Below are 23080 nucleotides of genomic sequence, written 5' to 3'. Positions count from 1 at the left end.
GATGAAAGACTGGAAGGTATGAATAACATTATATAACAGTTTTTTTGCTTTTAGTCAATGGAAACAAAACACATGTGAACACAGATGTTACATCAGGAAAACTCTGTGTTAAGTGAGGAAACAGCATTTTCACTAATCCTCATCTGGCATTCTCCACAAAGAAAAGATGACAGTTAAAAACACACTGGCACTTATCACATAAAAAACTATGAAGACCTTGTTTATTTGCTTTGCCACACCGGTCCAGTAACCAGGTATCTTCTCTTCTTTTTCCACCTCCATGCCTGTCATTGTTTTCCCAATCTGCTCCAGCTCGTTTGAGATTTTTTCCAAAGTGACAGATGCCTCCATCAGCTGGCTGCTGCTGTCCTGCAGAAAAAAAAGATCATCAGCTTACAAAACACTCAGGTGTTTCTTGTTGTTATTTCTAATGAAATTCAAAAATCGTCATTTGTTCTTTACAGGAAGAATGATGAGATAATTTACTATTTGCTTCACAGTTTGTTCTTTGATTTTCAAATTCGTAGGTTAAGCCAGTTCTTACCTCTTTGGTGTTTGATGATGTTTGACCAGGAGAAACATCACTGATCGATGCACAGTTTTCACATTTCTTCAGCCCTGGGAGGATACATCAGGAACAACAATTAACAAATAGTTTGATCAGTATTGAGCATTTCACAGTTAATATAAATAACGTAGCTACCTTTTAAACAACTTTGTTTGCTCCTATTCAGGCTTAAGTCTCTGTTTGTCTCGTTTTGGGATGCGGCATCTTTCTCCATTAAATACATCACAACGATTGTCTCCAGGAGGCTCAACATCATTAAACCAAAAATCCCAATGCAGAAGAGCGCTGAAGGGAGGAGACAGCATCATGAATGTAGAGAAGTGACAAGTGAAACGCAATCCTATTTGGAAAAATGCCTCTGCTTGTTTACCTATAAGAGGGATCCTGTCCGATGAGGAAGGCAGAATCTCATTGAGAATGAGTTGCATGACTGTGACGGCGAGCATCACAGTGACCTTGAAGCTGAGCTTCTCTCCCCCACTGTCTGATATCAGGAAAGAGCTCAAGTCCAGACAAAAGAAGAAGAGGACAGGCACCAAGAAGTTAGCGATGTAGAGGACTGACCTCCTCTTCATGTGAATCTGTGGAAGAAGTTACAAAGGTCCATTATGCTTCTGATTTCCTCCAAGAAGACATGAACGAATAATGAATCTGTCACAGTAAAGTTATTTTCATGTCATTGATCAAATACTCTTCTTTCTCAAATCTTGTGTATGTCCAAAATATTTCATACTTCATTCTTCCTGTTCATTGGAATCCATTGAGTCCACCTCGAAGAATATCATGTGTTTTACATGATGAGTGAGGTGCTCCCAATGCAAACAGAAAATCCTACCACCCTCTGACCTTTACATCAGCAGCAGCAACACAAATACAAGTGAGAAAAACATTACAAATACCTGAAATTACATGGATTTTATATTTGGAAGTTTTGGGACTATGGAGGGAACAACAGTACTTTGAGGGGTGCGCACACATTCAGCAAGAACTCCACCGCACAGGTGTAGAATCGAACACTGCACCTTCTCACTATGAGTTTGGGAGGGCTAACCACGATAGCACCATACAACTATGTCATTTGTTCATGATACTTCAGTGATTCATTTTCATGTTTTTCAGATGGACAAAAACTCACACCACTAGTGAGAAATCTGTCCCAACAGGTGCTGCCTTTCATGAGGTTGACTTGCAGTCCAATGTCTTGCCCATTCACAAGCACGACCTCATCCATCATCTGAGCCACAGCTTCTAAAACTTCCATTTGTATGTGACTGAATCTGCAAGTACTTACAGTGTAAAAAACGATGGTTTGGTTTTCACCGATGTACAAATGCTCCGTTGTTCTGTTTACTGTCAACTCCAAGAACAGCCACTCATACTGTGTGTGCATCACGCTGCGGGACCAGTTGGTGATTGCTGCATTGTTGTCAATGAAAGTTAAATATAATTCTTCATCTGAGGAGGAAAAATAAAACTGATGTAAAGTTGTGTCAAAGATCCACAAGACAGAAAAACACATGTTGATATAGAACAATGTGCAGATTTGCATAGCTTAAGAGTCTCACCATTGTAAATGAGAGACCTGAAGGAGAGGTTGCACTTCTGGATGTCAAAGGGGAATCTGTAAACATGCATCTTACAGGAGCTGACCACCACCTGGTCATTAGAGTATTTCACAAGGCCGTTATAATATATTTGAAGATAAGGACTCACAGGGGTCTTGTCCTTCTCAACCCTATAGATGAATAAACACACACACAAAGCAGTATGTTTCACACTGAATCTCACTCAAGGGTCTGCTTTACATAGGCATTTTTTTTTTAAATCTGATTAAAAAAATAGCATTAAATGCACTCCACATTCAATAAAAAGGCCCCAGCTGAAGCGAATTATTAACCTTGCCGGCAAGCTGAATTCTCGCGGTATTTGTTTACACACACCACGAGAATCCATCTTGCACCGCTCGCGCTTATGCGCTCAGGCTCGGATTTTTTTCCTAAAAATCACGCGTCATTTAGGGCAGGATATGAAGTTTTGACAAAAGTAGGAAGCAACGGAGTGCTAATAATATTAGCATGACTAGCGAAAACAGTGGATGTCCTGACAGTAATTAAATCTGTTTTGGATGAATCCTCTATTGCCTCTTTGAAAAACAAACAACAAGAGGCACTTTGCGCATTTTTGAATGGCAATGATGTGTGTGTGTCTGTTGATGTCATTTTTTTCTTTACGGTGATTTGCTGAAACCAAACATGGTTAGGTGGGCACATTGTGTCCTTCCATCCAATGAATGCAAAGAGTTCTACAGCAAGTCCCTCCGTCCCCGAACGGATTTGCTGAGTGAAATCCCAGATTGACCTGTGAAGCTGTCGCTGCACATGTCATGTCAATCTGGCTTTTGCCAGGTTAGCGAATTATATGGTGTCTTCCCAAATGGACAACATATCTGTGACACGAATGTAATGTCTCTGAAGAAATTTTCAGGTTCTGATCTCTAACTTTGCAGCCAGCAGTCCTCAGCACCTAGCAGAGTGTTTTTATCTGCTGAAATGGTGCTCAAACGGTGTTCCATGATACTCTGCCCAAAGAGCGAGTGCTCCTCCAGCTGGCGTCCCGACTCATAACTCGGCACAACATTGGCTGGCCTCCAGCCCGCTGGGCTCCATTGTGGTCTTCCGGCTGGTGTCCCAGTGTTATGCTGAGTCAGGGCCGGCGATTAGGCTGGGCATCCGGGGCAGTTGCCCAGGGCGCCGAGCCATAGGGGGGCGCTTGATGTGGCCGTGAGGCGCAGCGCCAAAGTTGCGCTGCTGTGACGGCTGTTTGAGCAGCGCACTGCTTGGTTCGCTTGCTCGCAACCCCCCCCCCCCCCCTGCTCAACAACTTTCGGCGACACTCTGCGTTCTCATTCTACCCCCCCCCCCGCCCCCCCCCCCCGCTCAACAACTCTGGCGGCGCAACTCTCCTCGCCACTACCACGGGGCGTCAGGTTTGCCCAGGGTGCCTGACAAGCCCGCGCCGGCCCTGTGCTGAGTTATACACCAGCGGCTGGCCTGCATCATGCGGGGCTCCTTTCTGCCTGCCGGCCTGCCACTCTGCCGGTTGCTGGTAGTCTACCACAGAGCTCTTTGAACAACTCACTGTTGAGCGATTTGCATCCATCTCGCCTCCCAAGTATTTCCTCTGTCAGAGATTTTATCAAAAAGTTTTTCTCAACCAGCACCCTGTTCTTCTCTTTGTGTGTTTGAGTTTCAAAATTCCCAATTTCTGTTTGCTACACAAATCATTACATACGAGGGAACACATGTGCAGAACGATGCCCTCGTACAATCTGCTCCGCTGTCAGTTGAGGTTTATATGAGGCACAAGAGAATTATTGATCGGCGTAGACTACCTTGTACAATCGGATCCGAAATATAATCCACTCCGAGTGAAGCAAATATATTCAGGTGTTTATATGACACATGTACAATCCGATTCACCTTACAATCTGATCATAAGGAGGATTTGTAGCCATGTAAACATGCCTAAAGTTTGATCTACGAAAGCTTTGCAGGCATGAAAAGTGGCACAAAGGCGTTGTTTCACTGAGGATCATATGCGACATGAGCAATATAACACTACAATCCATGAAATTTGACTTAATGAATTGTTGTGTGGTGGTGGAGTGTGACCAAGCTCGGATGCAAGGCAGAGAGAGGGAGGTGGTGGCTGGCTGTTGAGAGGAGTGTGGGGAGTGTTATTTAGAGACTGAAGTCACCTGCAGAGGATTGCTTTGTCTCCCTCCTCCCTCTCTCAGCGCCTAAAGACAGCCAGTCCAGGAGGGGGAGGTGGATGGAAACTGACTGGAGAGAGTTTCATGGACAGACTAAACTGATGTTGAGGCACCGTCAGGCATTGAGGCAGACAGGCAAGGTTTTGACGTAAGCTGGAGGTACACCTGAAAAGAGACTTCAGCTGATGTTTTGAATTTTGGTGTTGCTTGGAGTGACACCAGCCACCACCTCCCTCTCTCTGCGCTGCATCCGAGCTTGGCCACGCCCCACCACCACATGCTGAAAAAATTTGTATAGTTTAAAGATGATTATGTTTTTCCAGAGTTTGGAAAGGAAGTGTAAAGTAGCTCAGCATCTGGTGAAAATATTATTTTCCACAGCAGGCTCAACACATCTTTTGTTTGCAGACGTTATAATAATACAGTTTTTGTGTTGGATCGAGAGATAAACCGATATGTTTTTTTCAGGGCAGATATCGAAATCAATTATCAGTAGTCAAGGAAGCCGATAACAGACATTTACAGCCAATATTCATTTGCGGTAAAAGTGAAAAATATTGGTGACTAAATTTTGATTAGTACAGAGCCTCTTGGGCTTCCACAGTTACTTAGCGTTTGTGTTTTGAAGGTTAATGGCAGAGTTTTTGTACTATTTTTCATCCTTTGTGAGTGAGGAAAATATATGCCTGTGAGTGTTGAAAATAATTAGCGTTTGTGTTTTGCATCTAGTTGCTCAATGTAACTAGGTATTTGTACTTTACTGTGCAATTTAATGTCCAATCTGAATTGATCGTGGATTATAAACATGCTTAAGATATTTTAAATGTATGTGTACTTGTTTCAGTTTCAGATGAATACCATTTAGTTGTGGAGCAAGTTACTGTTGTAGCCCTATGTGTGAATGCATGCACATGCAAAAAACAAAAAACAAACTTACATTTCTGTAATAGTTATATCTGGTTTCCATAAAGTCGTCGTGGGAACTTTGACATTTCTAAGTCCACAAAAGTCCTCTGGACTCCAGTAAATGTGTTGATTGAACCAATCCTAGACAAGAAATTTCAGAAAATGGAAAAAAATTGAGGGTGAATGTAAGAAATAGTTTAAATAACTAGTCTAATCATTGTGCAGTTGTTTGCAATATATTTTGCTTTCAAGACAACTCACCATATAAATGCGAATATGTGAAATCAGAGTCTGGTCAACTTCTCTCTGAGAACAAAGAAATACAATAATATGAAACATGAAAACAGTTGTTCATAAAAATCCAAGTTCAAAAATGATCAGACATCATAGCCAATTTGAGAGCACATTTAAAAATCTTTTAACATTTTACAGTGCAAATGGGGTAAAAACTATCATTGTTATATCGCTTATTGCTTCTAGTCAACAAGGTCTATTTACTTACCAATAAGTTAAAAACATGGGATTTGGATCGACCTGTTTTTTTTTTTTTGTTTTTTTTTTTTGAAACTATTGTCACCTTTTTATGAAGAAGAAATTCCAGACCACTTTAGATTTTATTTGCTTCCTGTACTAAGACAAACTATACATATTATGTCACAGCTAACATGTCTTTTAAGAGATGATTAAATGGAAAAAACAAGAAACAGTCAACTCAGAGAACCAATATTTCAGTATAAAAGCCAACCAGTGTCATTGTAACCCTTCAAAGTACACTGTATTAAAAAAAAAATTGGTTGAATTGATTATTCATAGGGTGAAGCGTTTCACGAAATGTTTTGAGTTGACACAATTACTATTTAAAAACATTGACTGAACGAAAAACTCTTCGTTGGCTATTAATTCAGCCAATTGCTTAATAATCGTTGACAGAACGAATGACTGTTGGCTTATTAACTGAGCCAATTGAAACAAATTAGTTGACACCATGTCATATTCCACATCATGTGCTCACTCAACTAGGACTTATTAGTCATTACAACTATAAAGTAATAATTGAGTGAATAACATAATAATGACTGCATGAATTAATATTTAAATGATATATACTCAACATAAAATATAGCCTAATTAAATAAAGACTAATAAAGACAAATTTACTTTAAATGTTTATTTTTCTGTGTACAAAACAAAACATTTAAATTCAAATTCAAAAAATTACACAACATTTGAAAAGAGTGCAAAACAGAGCAACACCAATAGCTGACAGTATAAGCTGTAAAGGAAAGTCTGGGGTTCAAGGCTCGTAAGGATGTAGCAATGGCGCAGCTTCCAGGCCTCCCGGAGGCCCCACAATCTCCAGGATACCCATTGGCACGGGGCTTGAGGCTTCGTAAACACCGTCTGGCTATAGATGGAGCACATTAATAAAAAGGAAATTAAAAACAATATCCAAATGATATTGATGGACAGATGGATGTTCTCCTTGAAATGCTGATTTACCTGGCAGGTCTTGAAAAGCTCGGTTTTCTCCCCCAGGTAATACTGCAGCCCTTTGACAGCCACCACCCTCCGATGTTTAACGATCTCTGTGGTCTGGATACACAGGACAAGTCAAGTCACATGCATATTGTTCATACATGTACATTATACAGCATATTTCATACAAGACGTGTAAACTCAAAGTGCTTAAACATGAAAACAAAGTAAACAGTTCTAAATTAAAACAAAAAACAACAATGTAATGCTGTCACTGTACATTTTTTTACAATGTCGACTCTTTCAGTCATAGTGTGGGAATGGAGTGGGCAGGCAGCTCATTTCACATCTAGAATCTAAAGGCTGATTCATTGTAACTGCATACATACATCTACTGTATGTACAGTGTACTGAAAACGGCTTCTACTGAAAATAGCAGACTGACAAGCTCACTATGTGACATTGTGAGCTTGTCGATCAGCTATTCTCAGCAGAAGCTTTACCCACAATAACAGAAAACACTATTTTCAATCGTGAGGGACTCCGGACACCCAGTAGGGTTTAAGTGATGAAGACACATTTGTCCGTTATTTTCCATCTTACCTGCTCGTCTCGGTACTCCAACAGACTCCTTAGTGTCACTTGAGTGGGGTGGTGAGCTACGGTGCGGAGCTCTGGTGTGCTCATCCAAGGAGGGGAAGAACGTTTCCATCAATTCTTTTCCTGTTACTCTTCTGAATTCTGCATGTACCTGCAAAACAATTAGATAATGAAGAGACAACTTGTGAATGTACAACCTGTAGACAGATCATAGCAAAAACCACAGATGTAGCATCATGTCACTTGCTCAGGACAGATCAGAGTGACCATCTTCAATACCAGGCTTAAAGGGCCATTCCACCTTTGAGGCATCAGACCCTTTATTTATTGTTAGGGTATAAGAAACATGGCCCTGGTGTTGTTTTTGTGTTTATTCTGTGTTTCTAGAAATATTAGTCTAACTTCCTCTTGACAAAATCATTACATCTGATTTCTCTTCCCACCTACAGTTAGTTCCACCCCTCTCCAGTGCATATGGTTGTCTCAGTTGTGTGACATTTTATGTGGAAGGAACAAAGTAAAACATACACAAACTTACCTGACCCAACAGGAATAGGGCTGGCCATCTCTGGCTGATTGTGGAGACATGCACATCTTCAGCAACGACCTCCTTTCGTCTGAGGGAGAAGATACATAACTATAGATATGCGACAGATATTTACAGGGTAGTGCAAGTCAATGAGAAGAAACTGTGTCAAGCAGAAGAAACTGCCCTGAGTAGAGAGATGCCAAAATAAAAAGTTAAGATGGAAGCCAAAGAACGGCACAGCCAATTTATTTCATGATGTGTAGTGGGCTTGTAGATCTGTTGTTTTCACTAGTTTGGGTCCTGGCAAATGTCATAATTCCCCTTTGGGTCACAGGCAAAAAGGTTTGGGAGCCACTGCTTTAGGAGACTGTGAAATGACCCTTACAAGTTAGGAAAAAGTGTTTTCCTTAAAGGTATAATGGAGGATTTTCTCGATAAAGTCGAAGCCAAACGTCTGTTACTCGCTTATTGAAAAACGCGCATGCGCCAGACCGTCCTACCTGCTCTGCTGCTCCGACGAGCGCGCTTGACGGCGTGACGCAAGCATTTCTTCAGCGTGATTGACATGTCAGAGGACCAATAGTTGACGCTCGCATCACGCCATTCATTGGCTAAAACATCGTCCATTATACCGTTATATATTCAAACAACTTTAATGGGACTGGGGTCCATTTAGTTCAATTTGTACTTTGTCAGAGTTAAGGGAACCCAGTGGTTTGAGAATGACAGGATTACAGCTACTTCCAGAGCAAGTATTGATATAAATACAAATGCTAGAAAAGCTGACCTTATTAAAGCCTTCAAAGCTAGCTTTCCCGCCGAGACGTTTGCTTCCCGACTGATGGTTTGCTTGCTAGGCTGTTTACCAGGCAAAACCATATTATAAATCTATGCTAGAGCGAGCTGGCCAACGAGCTGACGGCGTTCGTCCGCCAACAGCTCTCGCACAGAGGCGCTGCTATGCCCACGCCGGGGCGAGTGTCAGCTAGCCGGCTAACGGGCGAACGTGCCGCTCGCGGGACAGGAGCTAGGCGTCAGCTAGCAGGCGGACGTGCCGCTCGCGGGACCGGAGCAAGCGTCAGCTAGCAGGCTTACGGGCGGACGTGCCGCTCGCGGGACCGGAGCTAGCTTTAGCTAAACCCTGCCCCGCGGGTTTGGCTAACGTGCGGACGTGCTGCTCGTGGGGCCTCGGGCGCTGTTAGACAGCTAATGCTGTTAGCTGGCTTAACATTGACCTTATGAATTAGAGGGGTAATATGTAAGTTAGCTGCCCGGCTACCCAAGCTAACTGGCTAGCTAGCAAGCAAAAAATGTTACAGTCCCCCAAGAACAGATTCCACAGAAAAACAAATTTCTTTTGACTCTGGTTTCAGAGATTGACAATGTTAATAAGCAAACGCACAGTGTTGCTTACCTGTCACTCCTCGTCCCTCCGTGAGGCCGTGTCGACAAACTTTGTGGCTTTGCCGTACTTCCTTTGCTCGAAGTTCATTACCGCAAATGACGCCGCCCACATTTGTTCAGTCAACAAATGCAAAACTTGTCCAATCCATTCACTCAATTACTGTATGTTAGTTGAGTCAATATCAGCCATTGTGGGCGTTCACCCAACAACAATTTATCACCTGACTCAATATTTTTTATGAATAATTGTACAAACATTTATTAACTGGCTTTCCCAATAACAACACTTGAGCCAATGGTCTATTTCAACTTGCCTTAGCAATCTTCTAATTGAGTCAATGTTTTGGTAATTGGGTTTTTTACGGTGTACTGCGAAATGCAGTACACACCAGAACACTCTTGTCGTTCATTTCTCAGGAATATCAAGGGGTTTTTTTTTTTCAGTTTTTTTTTTTTTTTTTTGCTTTTTTGTTTGGATGTTACAGTACAGCTTATGGGGGAGTAATTAAGTGTTAACCTTTCCCGCCTTCTGTCTCCTAACTGTGGTTGGGAGACGCAGGGAAGATCTTCTCCAGGGCCAAGGATAATTTCTCCTCTGGGGTTAACTCCCAAAAGTAAGGCTACTTCTGCATGGAGACTGGTGGCTAAAAGAACAGCTCGAGGAGTGCTGAAGAGCTGGGGCACTTTATTGCTGCACTGCACAAAAGTTCCCTATCTGCCCCAGTCACCGTGCCTGTCCTGCATGCTCCTGCACGCATCTCACACACTTCTGCTCCGCGGTTCTCTCTCCGGGCATGCAGCTCAACCGTGCGCACACGCACACACATGCATTCTCTCTCTCTCACTCATGCACTGAGCTCCAGAACACACACACATAGACACATCTCACAACATAAGGAAAACAGCTTGGGTTCTATTGGAGATAGGATCAATAGCACAAGAGCCAAGCCTTGGAGGGGCGATGAAAAAATAGAGCCAAGGAGATGCGACACAAACTGCTGAAGGAGTCAGATGGAGAGCAAATGAAAAAGCAGAAAAGACAGTCAAACTATGCATGAAGGTAAGCCCCCACAAAGGGTTTTTAAGTTTAAGTGGCAAAGGCATTAATGCACTCTCTGTGCTTGGGGACCATGGAAGACACTCGAAGAGGTACAGGATGAAGACATTCCAGATGTTGTTGTTACATGTGTTTGTTACTTACTGCAAAGCTGAGCTTGACTTAAAGCTGCGGTAATCGATTTTTTTTTTCTTGTTTTAGAGTAAATTTGGATTTACTGTCATAGTGTGATGTAATCACACAGTTCAGAAAGTTTCATCAGTGAGCTCTCTCAGCCTTATAAATAAGCATTTTATCCTGGCGAAACCCGGAAGACAAAGTCACTTTGTCTTTGCACGGTCCGGGTTCTGATCCGTCAAAGAAATTTCGAGGTGAGGAGGGGCAGGCTTAGCACAGGCAAAGCCAGCCTCCAGCTACCTCCACAAATACCCCTTTCACACTGCAACTAGCGGGTCGACCCGTGTTTTCGACCCGCTAACAATCGCCTTTTGACTCCTTTCACACTACCCGCAGACCTGCCTGCTGGTGAGCAGACTCGCTGATTATGTCCCTTGTTGATGACATCATCAGCGCGACGGAGCAAAGCGAAAGTCAACAATGATTTTTCAGCTCAGTCCCTGTTACCTGTAGACAAATCTCCTCTTCCTCTCAGATCCAGAGGAGCTCTCTGGTCTCGCTATCTTGCCAATACTGGGTCATCTTGACGAAGGAAATCTCACGCTGTGTCTAAAAACAACAACAAGCGCACTGACGTAGCCACGCTACGTCGACATCATCACGTAAGTTACCGTGTCGACTCGTGTCTGCCTTTCACACTCCCATTTGCCCCTCCCACTAAAAGCCGATAGTAGCCGACCCGCTAAAAACCCGCATCGATTGCAGGGTTGAAAGACTTGGGTCGAAATGCCAATTAAACCCTTTCACACTGCCATGAGGAGCCCATTATTAGCGGGTTTAAACGGGTTTTTTTGGCCAGTGTGAAAGGGACTAAAGAGTGCACGCGCGAGCCGCCAGTAAACCAGAGCGCCACAGCAAACAAAACATGTCTCACGCTGCTTTGACAAGTGACAGTGTGACAGACAGACAGATAGACAGAGCCACAGCCTGATAGCTTCACACAGACACACAAAGACACTGAAAAACTGGTGGACGGAGAAAGCAGACTGTGTCTGGAGCAATGAGAAGGTCTGTCGACAGAATCAAACTCAAATCAAACTTTATTTGTAGAGCACTTTTTCATATTTATAAAAACAACGCAAAGTGCTGCACAGTAAAAAAAGTCATAAAAACAAAAGAATAAAAACCGCACCATCAATCAGTATACGCCACACACACACAGGCACACACACACACACACACACACACACACACACACACACACACACACACGCGCACACACACACACACACACGCTCACACGCGCGCACACACACACACACACACTCCAAATTATTTGCACACAGCCGAGGAGGCATGGCATGGCACTAAGCATCATGGGAAAACAGTACCAGTGGGGCCGTTCACACCAGGAGAAGACGAAGGTCATTAATACTGGGACCCCAGCGCTCCACCCCCAACCCCGCCAGACCAAGGGGAACCCACACACCGAAGTGTGGAGACCCCCAGGCCAGCCAGGACCAGAGGCGCAGTGACCCCAGCAGAAGACCGGAACCAACTCCCGGTGTGAAGGACCCCCTGAAGGAAACACTGGAGTTAAAACAGATAAAAACATAAAAAGACATGATACAAAGTTTATACTAAGATAAGATTATAAAGTAAAAAAATTAAAATAAGTGAGAAGTACATAATAAAAATAGAACAAATAAATACATTAAAATAAAAATGATAATAAAAATAAAAATGATGGCGATAAGAACAATAAAAGGTTAATTAAAAGCCAGATTAAAAAGGTGTGTTTTTAACCTCCCTTTAAAAATATCAACAGTCTCTGCGGTCCTGAGGTTCTCTGGCAGGCTGTTCCACAGGCGGGGTCGTAATGCCTGAAGGCCGCCTCATCATGAGTCTTGGTTCTGGCTTTTGGAACACACAATAAGGCGCTGCCAGAGGACCTCAGGGCCCGTGAGGGTCGATAGGGTAAAAACAGATCAGCTAAATAAGAAGGCGCAAGGCCATTAAGACAATTGAAAACTAATAAGAGACCTTTAAAATCAATCCTGAAGTGGACAGGGAGCCAATGCAGCGACTGTAAAACCGGTGTAATGTGGGCCTGCCCCCTGGTCCTCGTCAGCACGCGAGCGACTGAGTTTTGTAATAACTGGAGGTTCGAAATATTCTTTTTGGGAAGACCAGAGAGCAAGGCATTACAATAATCTAATCTACGGGAGACAAAAGCATGCATTAGCACCTCTGTACTGGCTGTGTGTGTGTGTGTGTGTATATGTGTTCTCGTATTTCTATCCTTGTTGGGGCCAAATGTCCCCACAAGGATAGCAAAACGTGGAACGACGTGCCTTGTGGAGACCTTTTTCCGGTCCTAAGTAGGAGAAACAGTGTTTTCTTGACCATGTTGTTGTTACTGAAATAAGTAAAAGTGCAAAAACATTTCTTTAGGGTTAGGCTTTGTTTTAGTGTGGGTTAGGGTTAGGGTTAGGGTTAGGGTTAGGGGCTAGACATGAATGGGAGTCAATGGACGGTCCCCACGAGGATAGAAATACGAGACTGTGCGTGTGTGTGTGTGTGTGTGTGTGTGTGTGTGTGTGTGTGTGTGTGTGTGTGTGTGTGTGTGTGTGCGCGCGGGGAGGTGAATATTCGGATCACAAAATTATTCGCCAAATGTCATCATAGTGACCGTCTTCTGACCATCTTCTGCATGTACATGGGCGCAATCTTGTGGGGAAGGAGCTTCCGGAGAGGGAGAGGGAGAGGGAGGGACTGTTTGAGAGTGGCGTGAAGAAGGGGGCGTGGTTTACAGTTCCAATCCAGAGAATCAGGTATTGTAGCTTTAAAGGAGAACTATGCAACTTTTGCTCTTGCGCTCCCCCTACTTGTGTCCTTGAAAGCTCACTGTCGTAGTTCTCCGCATCACCCCCCCCCCCCCCCCCCCCCCCCCCACCCCCGCTCCCACGTGTAGAGAGTGTCCCACTCCCGTTTCCTTTGTTTCCGCTCGTCAGACAAAGGTTTTTTCGGTCTTTTTGGTTCTGACAGCCGTGAATACCTAACGCCTGGTTCACACAGGACGCCAGGGCGCTGCGCGCGGAAGTGTCAGCACGCAGGCGCTTGGTTGTTCATACAGGAGTTCATACAGGAAGCCATTTCTGCTGCGCTCCGCAAATCCGGTCAGACATCAACTGAGCCGGCAGTGATCGGTTGTTTCCACCTTCTTTCAGTTTTCAGCGTTCCATGGCGCGAGCCGCTCCGTGTGCGGCGCTCCCCCTTGCCTCCTGTATGAACCTTCAGATAGGTTAACAGGAACAGGCCCCCCCCCACCCCCACCCCCCCGGCCTGCCCATCCACCCCCCGACCCACCCCTCCAACCCTGTCCTCTCCCACCTCACTCCCCCCCCGCCCCAACCCAACACTCACACCCAGTCGCTCACACTGACACACAAACACACATGCGTGCACTCACACACACGCACGCACACACACAAACGCACACACAGACACACACACACACACACTCACACACATCCCTAAACCAAACTAAACCGGTCTGACGTCACTCCGGTGAGTGTTTTCCGTGTTGGTGAAGCTTGCTGCAGCCTGCGAGCGACTGAAGTGCTTGCTGTCTCTCTCTTGCTATTACTGTTAATTCACGAAGCAATCAAAAATCGGGGTTATTTACGCCCCCGGGGTTACTTCGCCCCCGATTGACCAAGCGATCTCTCGTGAATTACATTTCTTCTCCGCCGTTAGCGCCACCGGCGTGCTAACTAGCTTAGCGTGCTAACTAGCTTGGTCCGCCGGGACCGCTATGGCGTCCTCCCCTCTGTCTTCTTTTCTTTCCTGCTCAGTGTGCCGTATGTTGAGTCAGAACCCTGCCTCCCTTGACGATAGGGGTATTTGCGTAAAGTGCAGTGTATTGACAGCGCTGGAGGCCAGGGTAACCGAGTTAGAGGAGCGGCTGCGCAGATGTGAGGGGCAGGGCAGCGCTAGCTATAGCGAGGTAGCGGCAGGGCTCGCAGCCCGTTCCCGCAGTGAGAGGAGTGTTAGTAAGCCTAGCCCCGCAGCGTGTCCCGAGCAGCCGGGACAAGACCAGGACCGGTTTGTGACAGTCCGGAGGAAGGCTAGTGCTAAGCACCGCCACGTAGCACTCCAAGAACCGCTTCACGTCTGCAATAGGTTCTCTCCCCTCAGCGACGACACGCCGGCTGAACTGGACACGCTGGTGATTGGCAGCTCTATAGTTAGAGACGTGAAGCTGCCAGCGGTGAAGGTTAGGTGTTACCCGGGGGCCAGAGTGGGGGACATCGAGGGGAACCTTAGGCTTTTAAAACAGGAAGGTAGGAGATTCCGTCGAGTCGTGATTCACGCAGGCGGTAATGATGCCAGGCGGAGACAATCAGAGGTGCTCAAATTACAAGTAGCCTCGGTGTGTGAATTGGCTAAGTCGATGTCTGATGCCGTAATATTCTCTGGTCCCCTGCCCAATTTGGTCAATGATGAAATGTATAGCCGACTTTCATCATTCAATCGCTGGTTGTCTAGATGGAGTGAGGAAAACGGAGTTATTTTTCTAAACAACTGGTGCACCTTCTGGGGAAAGCCTGGGCTCATCCGCAGGGACGGCATCCACCCAACTTTGGATGGTGCAGCCCTTTTAGCTCGCAATATGGCTGATCGGCTTCGTACTCTAAATTGACAATCCAGCTATGAGCCCCGGGCGCAGAGCAGTCGTGTAGAACGCTCCTCTGTTGATCTTGTTGATCCCGTCACTAATCCTGCTCCCGGATTTTTACAAGTCAAGCATGGAGGTTTACCTAGGCTAACAGAGACTGAGTCTGTCCAAAGTGCTCAAAGCATTAAAAAAAAGTCAATGGGTAAAAAGCTTAACACCTGTACGAGACAGAATAACTCTTCCAGTAGGAAATACATAAAATGTGGTCTACTAAACATTAGAGCAATCTCCACTAAATCTCTGTTAGTTAATGACCTTATCGGTGACAATAATATTGATCTCCTTGCTCTAACAGAAACTTGGCTCCAGCAAGATGATTATGTGAGGCTCAATGAATGTACCCCTCCAACCTATGTTAATTTCCAAACAGCTAGATCAACAGGTCGAGGTGGAGGTGTGGCAGTGATTTCCCACTCCAGTCTTCTTCTTAAACCCAAAACTAATGTTAAATTCAACTCTTTCGAAAGCTTAATACTAACGCTTACTTGTCCAAATTGGAAGAATCAAAAAGCTGTGCTATTAATTATTGTGTATCGACCTCCTGGTCCTTACTCTGACTTTTTAACTGAGTTCTCAGAGTTTTTAAGCAATATAGTATTGACTCATAACAAGATCCTTATAATAGGTGACTTTAACATCCATGTGGATGATTCTGGTGATAGTTTGAGTAATGCGTTTATTGCAGTATTAGATAGTATCGGTTTCACTCAAAATGTTGATGAATCCACTCATAGTCACAAGCACACCCTGGATCTGGTCTTAACATATGGGATAGAAGTCAGTGACCTAAATGTTCTCCCTCAGAACCCTATACTCTCAGACCATTTTTTAATTACTTTTCAGGTTTTGATTGAAGACTACTGTGCTCAAAAAGATAAAATTCAGCTGATACGGACATTATCTGAAAAATCTGTGGCTCGGTACAAAGAATTGATCCAGCCTGCATTTGCTGCATTATCCTGTGAACTCACAGAAATGAGCTTATTGACCAGTGGTGATAATAGTGATCAGTTTGTTGACAGTGCTATGCACTCACTAAAATCTGCCCTTGACGTAGTGGCCCCATTGCAGCTGAAAACCAATCGACCCAGGCGCGTTGCTCCATGGTTTAATTCTGAAACCCGTGTTCTCAAACAAAAAACTCGGCAATTAGAAAGACTGTGGCGTAAATCTAAATCAGAACAATCTCTGAAGGCCTGGAAATGTAGCTTGCTAAGCTATAAACAAATTATTTTTAAAGCCAAGACATTATATTACTCTCGTTTAATAGAAATAAACAAAAATAACCCTCGGTTTCTATTCAACACTGTAGCCAGACTGACAAACAGTCATACTGTAGTGGAACCAGTAATCCCAGAATCTTTAAACTGCCATGACTTTCTTAAATTCTTTAATGATAAAATCATAACCATTAGAGGTAAAATCAGTGAAGCGCTTTCCTCAGATCAAGCTCAGGGAATCCAGCCACTGCCTCCACCTGAAATACCTGAAATACTAGATAGTTTCTCATTAGTAAATGGAGCTGAGATTACTTCAATTGTAATGTCTTCTAAAACCTCAACCTGTCTCCTAGATCCAATTCCAACTAAGCTTTTCAAAGATATTCTTCCAGTTATCTTAAATACGATCATAACTATAATAAATACCTCTCTAGAAAATGGCTATGTGCCACAGTCATTTAAATTCGCAGTAATCAAACCACTGCTGAAAAAACCTAATCTCGATCCTGATATTCTAGCTAACTACAGACCGATATCAAATCTGCCTTTTATTTCAAAAGTCCTGGAAAAAGTTGTGGTTAAACAGCTTTACCGCCACCTACAGGACAATAGTTTATTTGAGAAATTTCAGTCAGGATATAGAGCTTATCACAGCACTGAGACTGCGTTAGTTAAAGTCACTAATGACTTGCTATTGGCGGCTGACGCAGGTCTAGTCTCAATCCTGGTTCTCCTAGACCTCAGTGCAGCTTTTGATACAATCGACCACAATATTCTCCTGCAGAGGTTAGAATGTGAGGTTGGCATCAGAGGAAAAGCCCTCTGCTGGTTCAAATCCTATTTATCTAATAGGTACCAATTTGTTCACGTTAACCAACAGTCCTCACCGTGCTCCCAGGTCAGTTATGGGGTTCCTCAAGGGTCCGTGCTCGGGCCAATTTTATTTCTGTTATATATGCTTCCTTTAGGGAACATAATTAGAAGTCACGATATCAATTTTCATTGCTATGCAGATGACACACAACTGTATTTATCTATGAAACCTGATCAAACTAATCAAATAGACAGACTCAGTGACTGTATCAGAGAAATTAAAACCTGGATGACTACGAACTATCTCCGTCTGAATCCTGGCAAAACAGAGGTCATTATACTAGGCCCCCATAAACTGAGAGAGTGTCTATCCAAACAGATTATCACCTTAGATAACGTCAGTGTATCCTCCTCCTCTACTGTGAGGAACCTCGGGGTCTTATTTGATCAAGATATCTCATTTAAAGCACACATCAACCTGGCTTGTAAAACAGCATATTTCCACTTGCGCAATATAGCTAAAATAAGAAACATTCTACCTAGAAGCGATGCAGAAAAACTCATCCATGCATTTGTTTCTGCGAGATTGGACTACTGCAACTCCCTTCTCGCAGCCTGCCCAAAAAGTGTATTAAAAAACTTTCAGTTGGTTCAAAATGTGGCCGCCAGATTATTAACTGGAACTAGAAGACGTGAACACATTACTCCCGTTTTAAAATCTCTTCACTGGCTTCCAGTCGAGTTTAGAGTTAGATTTAAAATCCTTCTCCTCACTTACAAAATCCTAAATGGGATGGCTCCAACCTATCTCCAAGATGCTTTAACGCCTTATCAACCAATCAGAGCACTTCGCTCTCAAAATGCAGGGTTACTGGTGACTCCTAGAGTCTCTAAATGGACACTAGGTGGAAGAGCCTTTAGCTATCAGGCACCATTTTTATGGAACCAGCTTCCAAGTGGTGTCAAAGAGGCAGACACAGTCTCCACATTTAAGGTTAGGCTCAAGACGTTTCTCTTCGATGCAGCCTATGATCAGGTCAGCTAGGGACTCTAAACCAAACTAAACTAAACTAAACCAAACTAAAACAAACCAAACTACAGTAAACCAAACTAAACTAAACTAAATTAAACTAAACTAAACTAAATTATACTAAACTAAACTAAACTAAAACAAACCAAACTAAAGTAAACCAAACCAAACTACAGTAAACCAAACTAAACTAAACTAAATTAAACCAAACTAAACTAAACTAAATTATACTAAACTAAACTAAACTAAACTAAAACAAACCAAACTAAAGTAAACCAAACCAAACTACAGTAAACCAAACTAAACCAAACCAAACTAAACTAAACTAAACTAAACTAAATTATACTAAACTAAACTAAACTAAACTAAAACAAACCAAACTAAAGTAAACCAAACCAAACTACAGTAAACCAAACTAAACCAAACCAAACTAAACTAAACTAAACTCAACTAAACTAAACCAAACCAAATTACACTAAACAAAATTAAACTAAACCAAACTAAATTAAACTAAACTATACTAACTAAATACTAGTTTAAACAGTTAAGTATCCACAAAGCTGCCCCAGGAGCTAGAATGCTGTGGGAAGTACGGTGCACTGAGCCCTGTCCTCTAATGTCTGAATGTTATTCCCTTTAGTCCGTTCATTGCTTTTCACCTGTTGTCCCCCCCTTCGAGGGGGAGTCTTCTCCAGTTTCAGTTGCTGACTCCACTATTACGAGGACCTATGAACAAGCTCCGTCCGGACCGGGAGGACACTCCTGTCGGTCCTGCCCGTGGACTGGCTTCGGTTCTACTGCTGGGATCCGTGGTTCTTGTGCTGGACCGTCCAACGGACTGTCCTCAACATTGTCCTAGGCTTTACTTCTTATTGTCTCATGCTAACTGTTGCCATAGCTGTCCGTCCCTGGGAGAGGGATCCCTCCATACTGTGGTTCTCCCCAAGATTTCTTCTTTTCCCACTGGGTTTTTGGAGTTTTTTCTTGCCGGATGTGAGGGTCGAAGGCGGTGGTTGCTTCGTTCTGTCTCGTTACTGTAAATATTGACAGATTACCATTATGCTTATTCACTGTTTTTACTTTTGCCGACCAATGTAACATCTTGAAGCCCTCTGAGGCAACTGTTGTTGTGATACTGGGCTATACAAAAATAAATTGATTGATTGATTGATTGACCAAACATACTCACATTCTGACACACTCACACACCAGCAAGCACATACACATGCACACACACACACACACACACACACACACACACACACACACACACACACACACAGTCCACCCTACCCCAAACACACTCACATTCCCACGTCATCCAACCGTCATGTCCTGTGGGAGACCCTCCCGGAAGGCAAGGGAACACCGGACCCCACATCCAGGCCCCCCCGCCACCCACAACTGCCGCCCCCACCCCCAAACTCCACCGACGCAGACAGGCATGCACCCCCCAGAGCCAGCAGTCCCCCAAACCACAGCCGGTCCAAACCCCAGGCCTGTGGGGAAACAACAGCTCTGCAGCAGCCGTCCTCAGCGCCATACAGAGTGTTTTCATCTGCTGATATCTACTCAAATAGTGTCCCAACATCTCCACGATACGCTACTGAAGGAGTGGCTCCCCTGACCGGAGCAACGCCATGCCGAGCTCTGCTCCATGCCGATGTTTCGAATTAACTGGTGCCCGTGTTAGCTTGTGACCAATACATGGCTGAAACATGTACTCGTTCTGGCGAACGTCGGTTATCGACAGTTACAGTGAGTGTATACGTTTAAAGTCTTTTGTGAGTCTTACTTTAACAACTGCTGTTATCAGCATGTGTTTACACAGACCTCGCCATCATTCGTTAACACGGGAACCCGTTAATCCATAACACCGGCCGGACGATCGCTCGTATTTTGCCACGGAGCTCTTTATACAACTCGCTGTTTCACAGTTTGCTTCCATCTTGCTTCTCCAGTGTTTGTTCTCTCGGGATTTTTAATAAAATTGTGTTTTTCTGCTTGTTTTTGACTGTCCTACTTCCTGTTTACTGTGCACGTCATCACGTCATTACATACGGGGATCCCTCGTTTAATCCGCAACGCTGCCTTGTCCCCACTGCCCTTCACTGTGCCGTAAAACCGGACTTTTCAAATGAGCGCGAACGTGAACTGCGTGTGCCACTCATTCTTGCCAAAGTGAGCGGCGCTCTCGTTCACGTTCATGATATGAAAACTGAATCACTCAGTTCACAATTCACCGTAAATATGAACGTGTTCAGTGAACGCTGTTCATTGAACTCGTTCATGCACAAGACTGCCCATATGAGTGCCGTAAAGCAGGTTTGTTCTCGCGAGATGTAGACGGTCCGCTCCTCTGAAAGTTGCAAGTACTGTTTTCAGGACACAGACACTGGTAGGATTAGAGGGACCGGCGAGTCACCATGCCATGTCTTTGTTTACCCCCACAGGGATTCTGAAAAACATTACTGAAATAAAAAAGTTGCATAGTTCTGCTTTAACGTTTTTGAGATCAGTTGCATCATGACCAAACTGATCTGCGGTGTACTGCATGCAATCTGCTGGCTAATGGACATAAGAGTTTGCATTTTTGCCCATCATTTTTATCATACATACTTAATATTTCTCCCACAACCCCAAAAAAATAAGTGAAAGGTAAACTGCTCATTGACCTTAAAGGCTAAGATAGGCATCTGTTCCCAAAACATCTCCAAAAGGATGGATGGATGAATGGATGGCATTGCACTGTATGTAGAAACAAAGAATGAAAGCAGAGAAATCAAAACTTACCACATCAAGAATGGAGGAAATCATAATTCCGAAGTATACAAAAGTAACGCCTTTAAAGTGTTTGACAGGCCGACTCATGGTAAACCGTTGTTTGTTTGTTGTCAGGTTGAGCTTGTCCAAAATAGCTTGATAGCTGCAGTTCTCCTCATGTTTTGTCACATTATCTGAAAAAAAACAGAGAGACACATTCTGTATTATGCCATTTAAAAATATAGTGAATACTGTTGCAGGTTTGGGGGACCAACACAATCAAGTCTTCTTTTAAGATGTAGCTCCGAATTTTTCCTGCTGACTAAGTTCACCAGTTGACGTGTACATAATGACTGTTTCCCACTGAGATGCTGCATATCGAAATCTTTGTCACCTCAACTTTAGAAGGACACATCATTACAAAACAGCAGTATTTCAGGTCAAATTCAAATGTGTAGAATGTGAAAATCACGAAGGAAACCAAATAAGCCCATACAATGAACATAACTACCCAGCTGATATTGCACGCTCCATCAGTGACTCAGCCCTGGGCACTTGCCCACATTGCCCATAGCAAAAAGCACATTTTCCTACACCAGTCATATCATCATCAGCCCATAGAGGTCCGGTAAGAAAGACACTTAGGGAAAAAAGAAAAAAAGAAACTTCTATGACTGCATGGGCCGAGTGGCTGAAGATTCTGGACATCATTGTCCTCATGCAGGCCAGTGAGGCTGACAGGAGGCAAATCTGAGAGTGTGACTGGACCAGAAGATGCGGAAGAGGTCAGTGAGGTACAGAGGAGCAAGGTTATGGAGGGCCTTGAACGTCACAAGTAAAACTTTAAAATGAATGTGTAGTTAAATCGAGAGTCTGTGGAGGCTCTGGAGAACTATGGCAATGCCATGGATTGAAGAAGTTTTGGTGATGACACAGTGGCAGCATTTTGAACTAGTAGGAGTTTATGGATACATTTGAGAGGGAGACCTGATGGATGGGGAAATGCAGTAGTGCAGGAAGGGAGTGACCAAGGCATGGGTCAGTGTGGCGGTGCTGCTGGTGGAAAGGCTAGTCAGATGGACCGGGCTAACCAGGCACCACTGAGGGCAGAAGATAGGGAGGCAGGGTACCTTCAAGGCGTTGCCACAGGAGGAGTCCTGACACCACAGGGCCCCCTTGGGGAGGGAATGGGGCAAGCCGTCATTGGCCTCACAAAGGTAGCCTAAGCCAATCATGCTGTTGTCCTGGGCCCCCCTCGGAGACGCTGCATGTCTGGCCTGGCTGCTTTTTCACCTTCTTAAACTGGGCTTAAACCAAAAGATTTTCACAGTCCTAGACTAAAAACTGAAAATCTTTTGGAAATCTAGGATTTTAGCTGGAGTCACAGATCCTCTCAATCGTTTAGTTTAGGCTTGTCATCATTGCTGTTTTGCACCAATCTTTTTCCAGTCTTGGGTTTGCAATAATATCAAACCTGTTAAACCTTTTAACCTGTTACAAGTCTTTTTTTTTTTTTTTTTTTAAATCTCAGTCTGAGACTAGGCTGTTATTAAAAAACTCTAAACATTTGTATTTACATGTAGGAAGGTGGGAGCTGATAGTTTTCCAAGAGCCTTTTCTGAATCTTTTCAAAGTCAAAGTCCTCTGATGTATGAGTGACATTATGGAGAGGAAGTAATCAGCCCATGTTGAGTCTCGGGTGACTTCAGTTACCCTCCTCCCACGCAAACTAAAACTCTTCATAGAGATTACTGTTGAAGATTTGACAGTAAATTTGGGATGTAACTTTTGTTTTTTTCTGCATTCTCTGACAGAAATGGAATGGAAGTTATTGAAGTCGTTGAGTTCTGAGTGAGGTTTCTTTAAAGCTAGGGTCGGCGATCTTGGAAAACTAGCATGTAGCACGAATGTAGCATCTCCCCAAGGCTCCGCTTAACTCTGTCCAGCTCCCACCCCATTGGAGGAGCTCCCGTTGAGAGCGAACGCACTGGACGCGGAAGCGCCACGCGCACAAAGATTGTAATCACCTCCAATGTATTAACCTTTCTGACTGCCCACACACAACGCGCATAGGAGCGCAGCGA

The 23080-nt window shown here is 43.9% G+C and overlaps 1 protein-coding gene across 1 annotated transcript; it reads right to left on the bottom strand.

The window, feature by feature from the left end:
- Nucleotides 1-132: 132 nt before the first annotated feature.
- On the bottom strand, nucleotides 133-22231 carry LOC115393757 (5-hydroxytryptamine receptor 3C-like). Its single transcript, XM_030098864.1, has 12 exons — nucleotides 22127-22231; nucleotides 21736-21817; nucleotides 21027-21190; nucleotides 5508-5552; nucleotides 5278-5387; nucleotides 2134-2303; nucleotides 1860-2023; nucleotides 939-1149; nucleotides 704-853; nucleotides 545-618; nucleotides 240-369; nucleotides 133-143 (listed from the first exon to the last, which is right to left on the bottom strand). The coding sequence occupies exons 1-12, from the start codon at nucleotides 22229-22231 to the stop codon at nucleotides 133-135; spliced, it is 1416 nt and encodes a 471-aa protein (XP_029954724.1).
- Nucleotides 22232-23080: the final 849 nt, after the last annotated feature.

This window comes from Salarias fasciatus, chromosome 8 (assembly GCF_902148845.1).
Source record: "Salarias fasciatus chromosome 8, fSalaFa1.1, whole genome shotgun sequence".
Taxonomy (NCBI): domain Eukaryota; kingdom Metazoa; phylum Chordata; class Actinopteri; order Blenniiformes; family Blenniidae; genus Salarias; species Salarias fasciatus.
The sequence above is the reverse complement of the archived record's forward strand: the minus strand, read 5'-3'. Positions and strand labels throughout refer to the sequence as shown.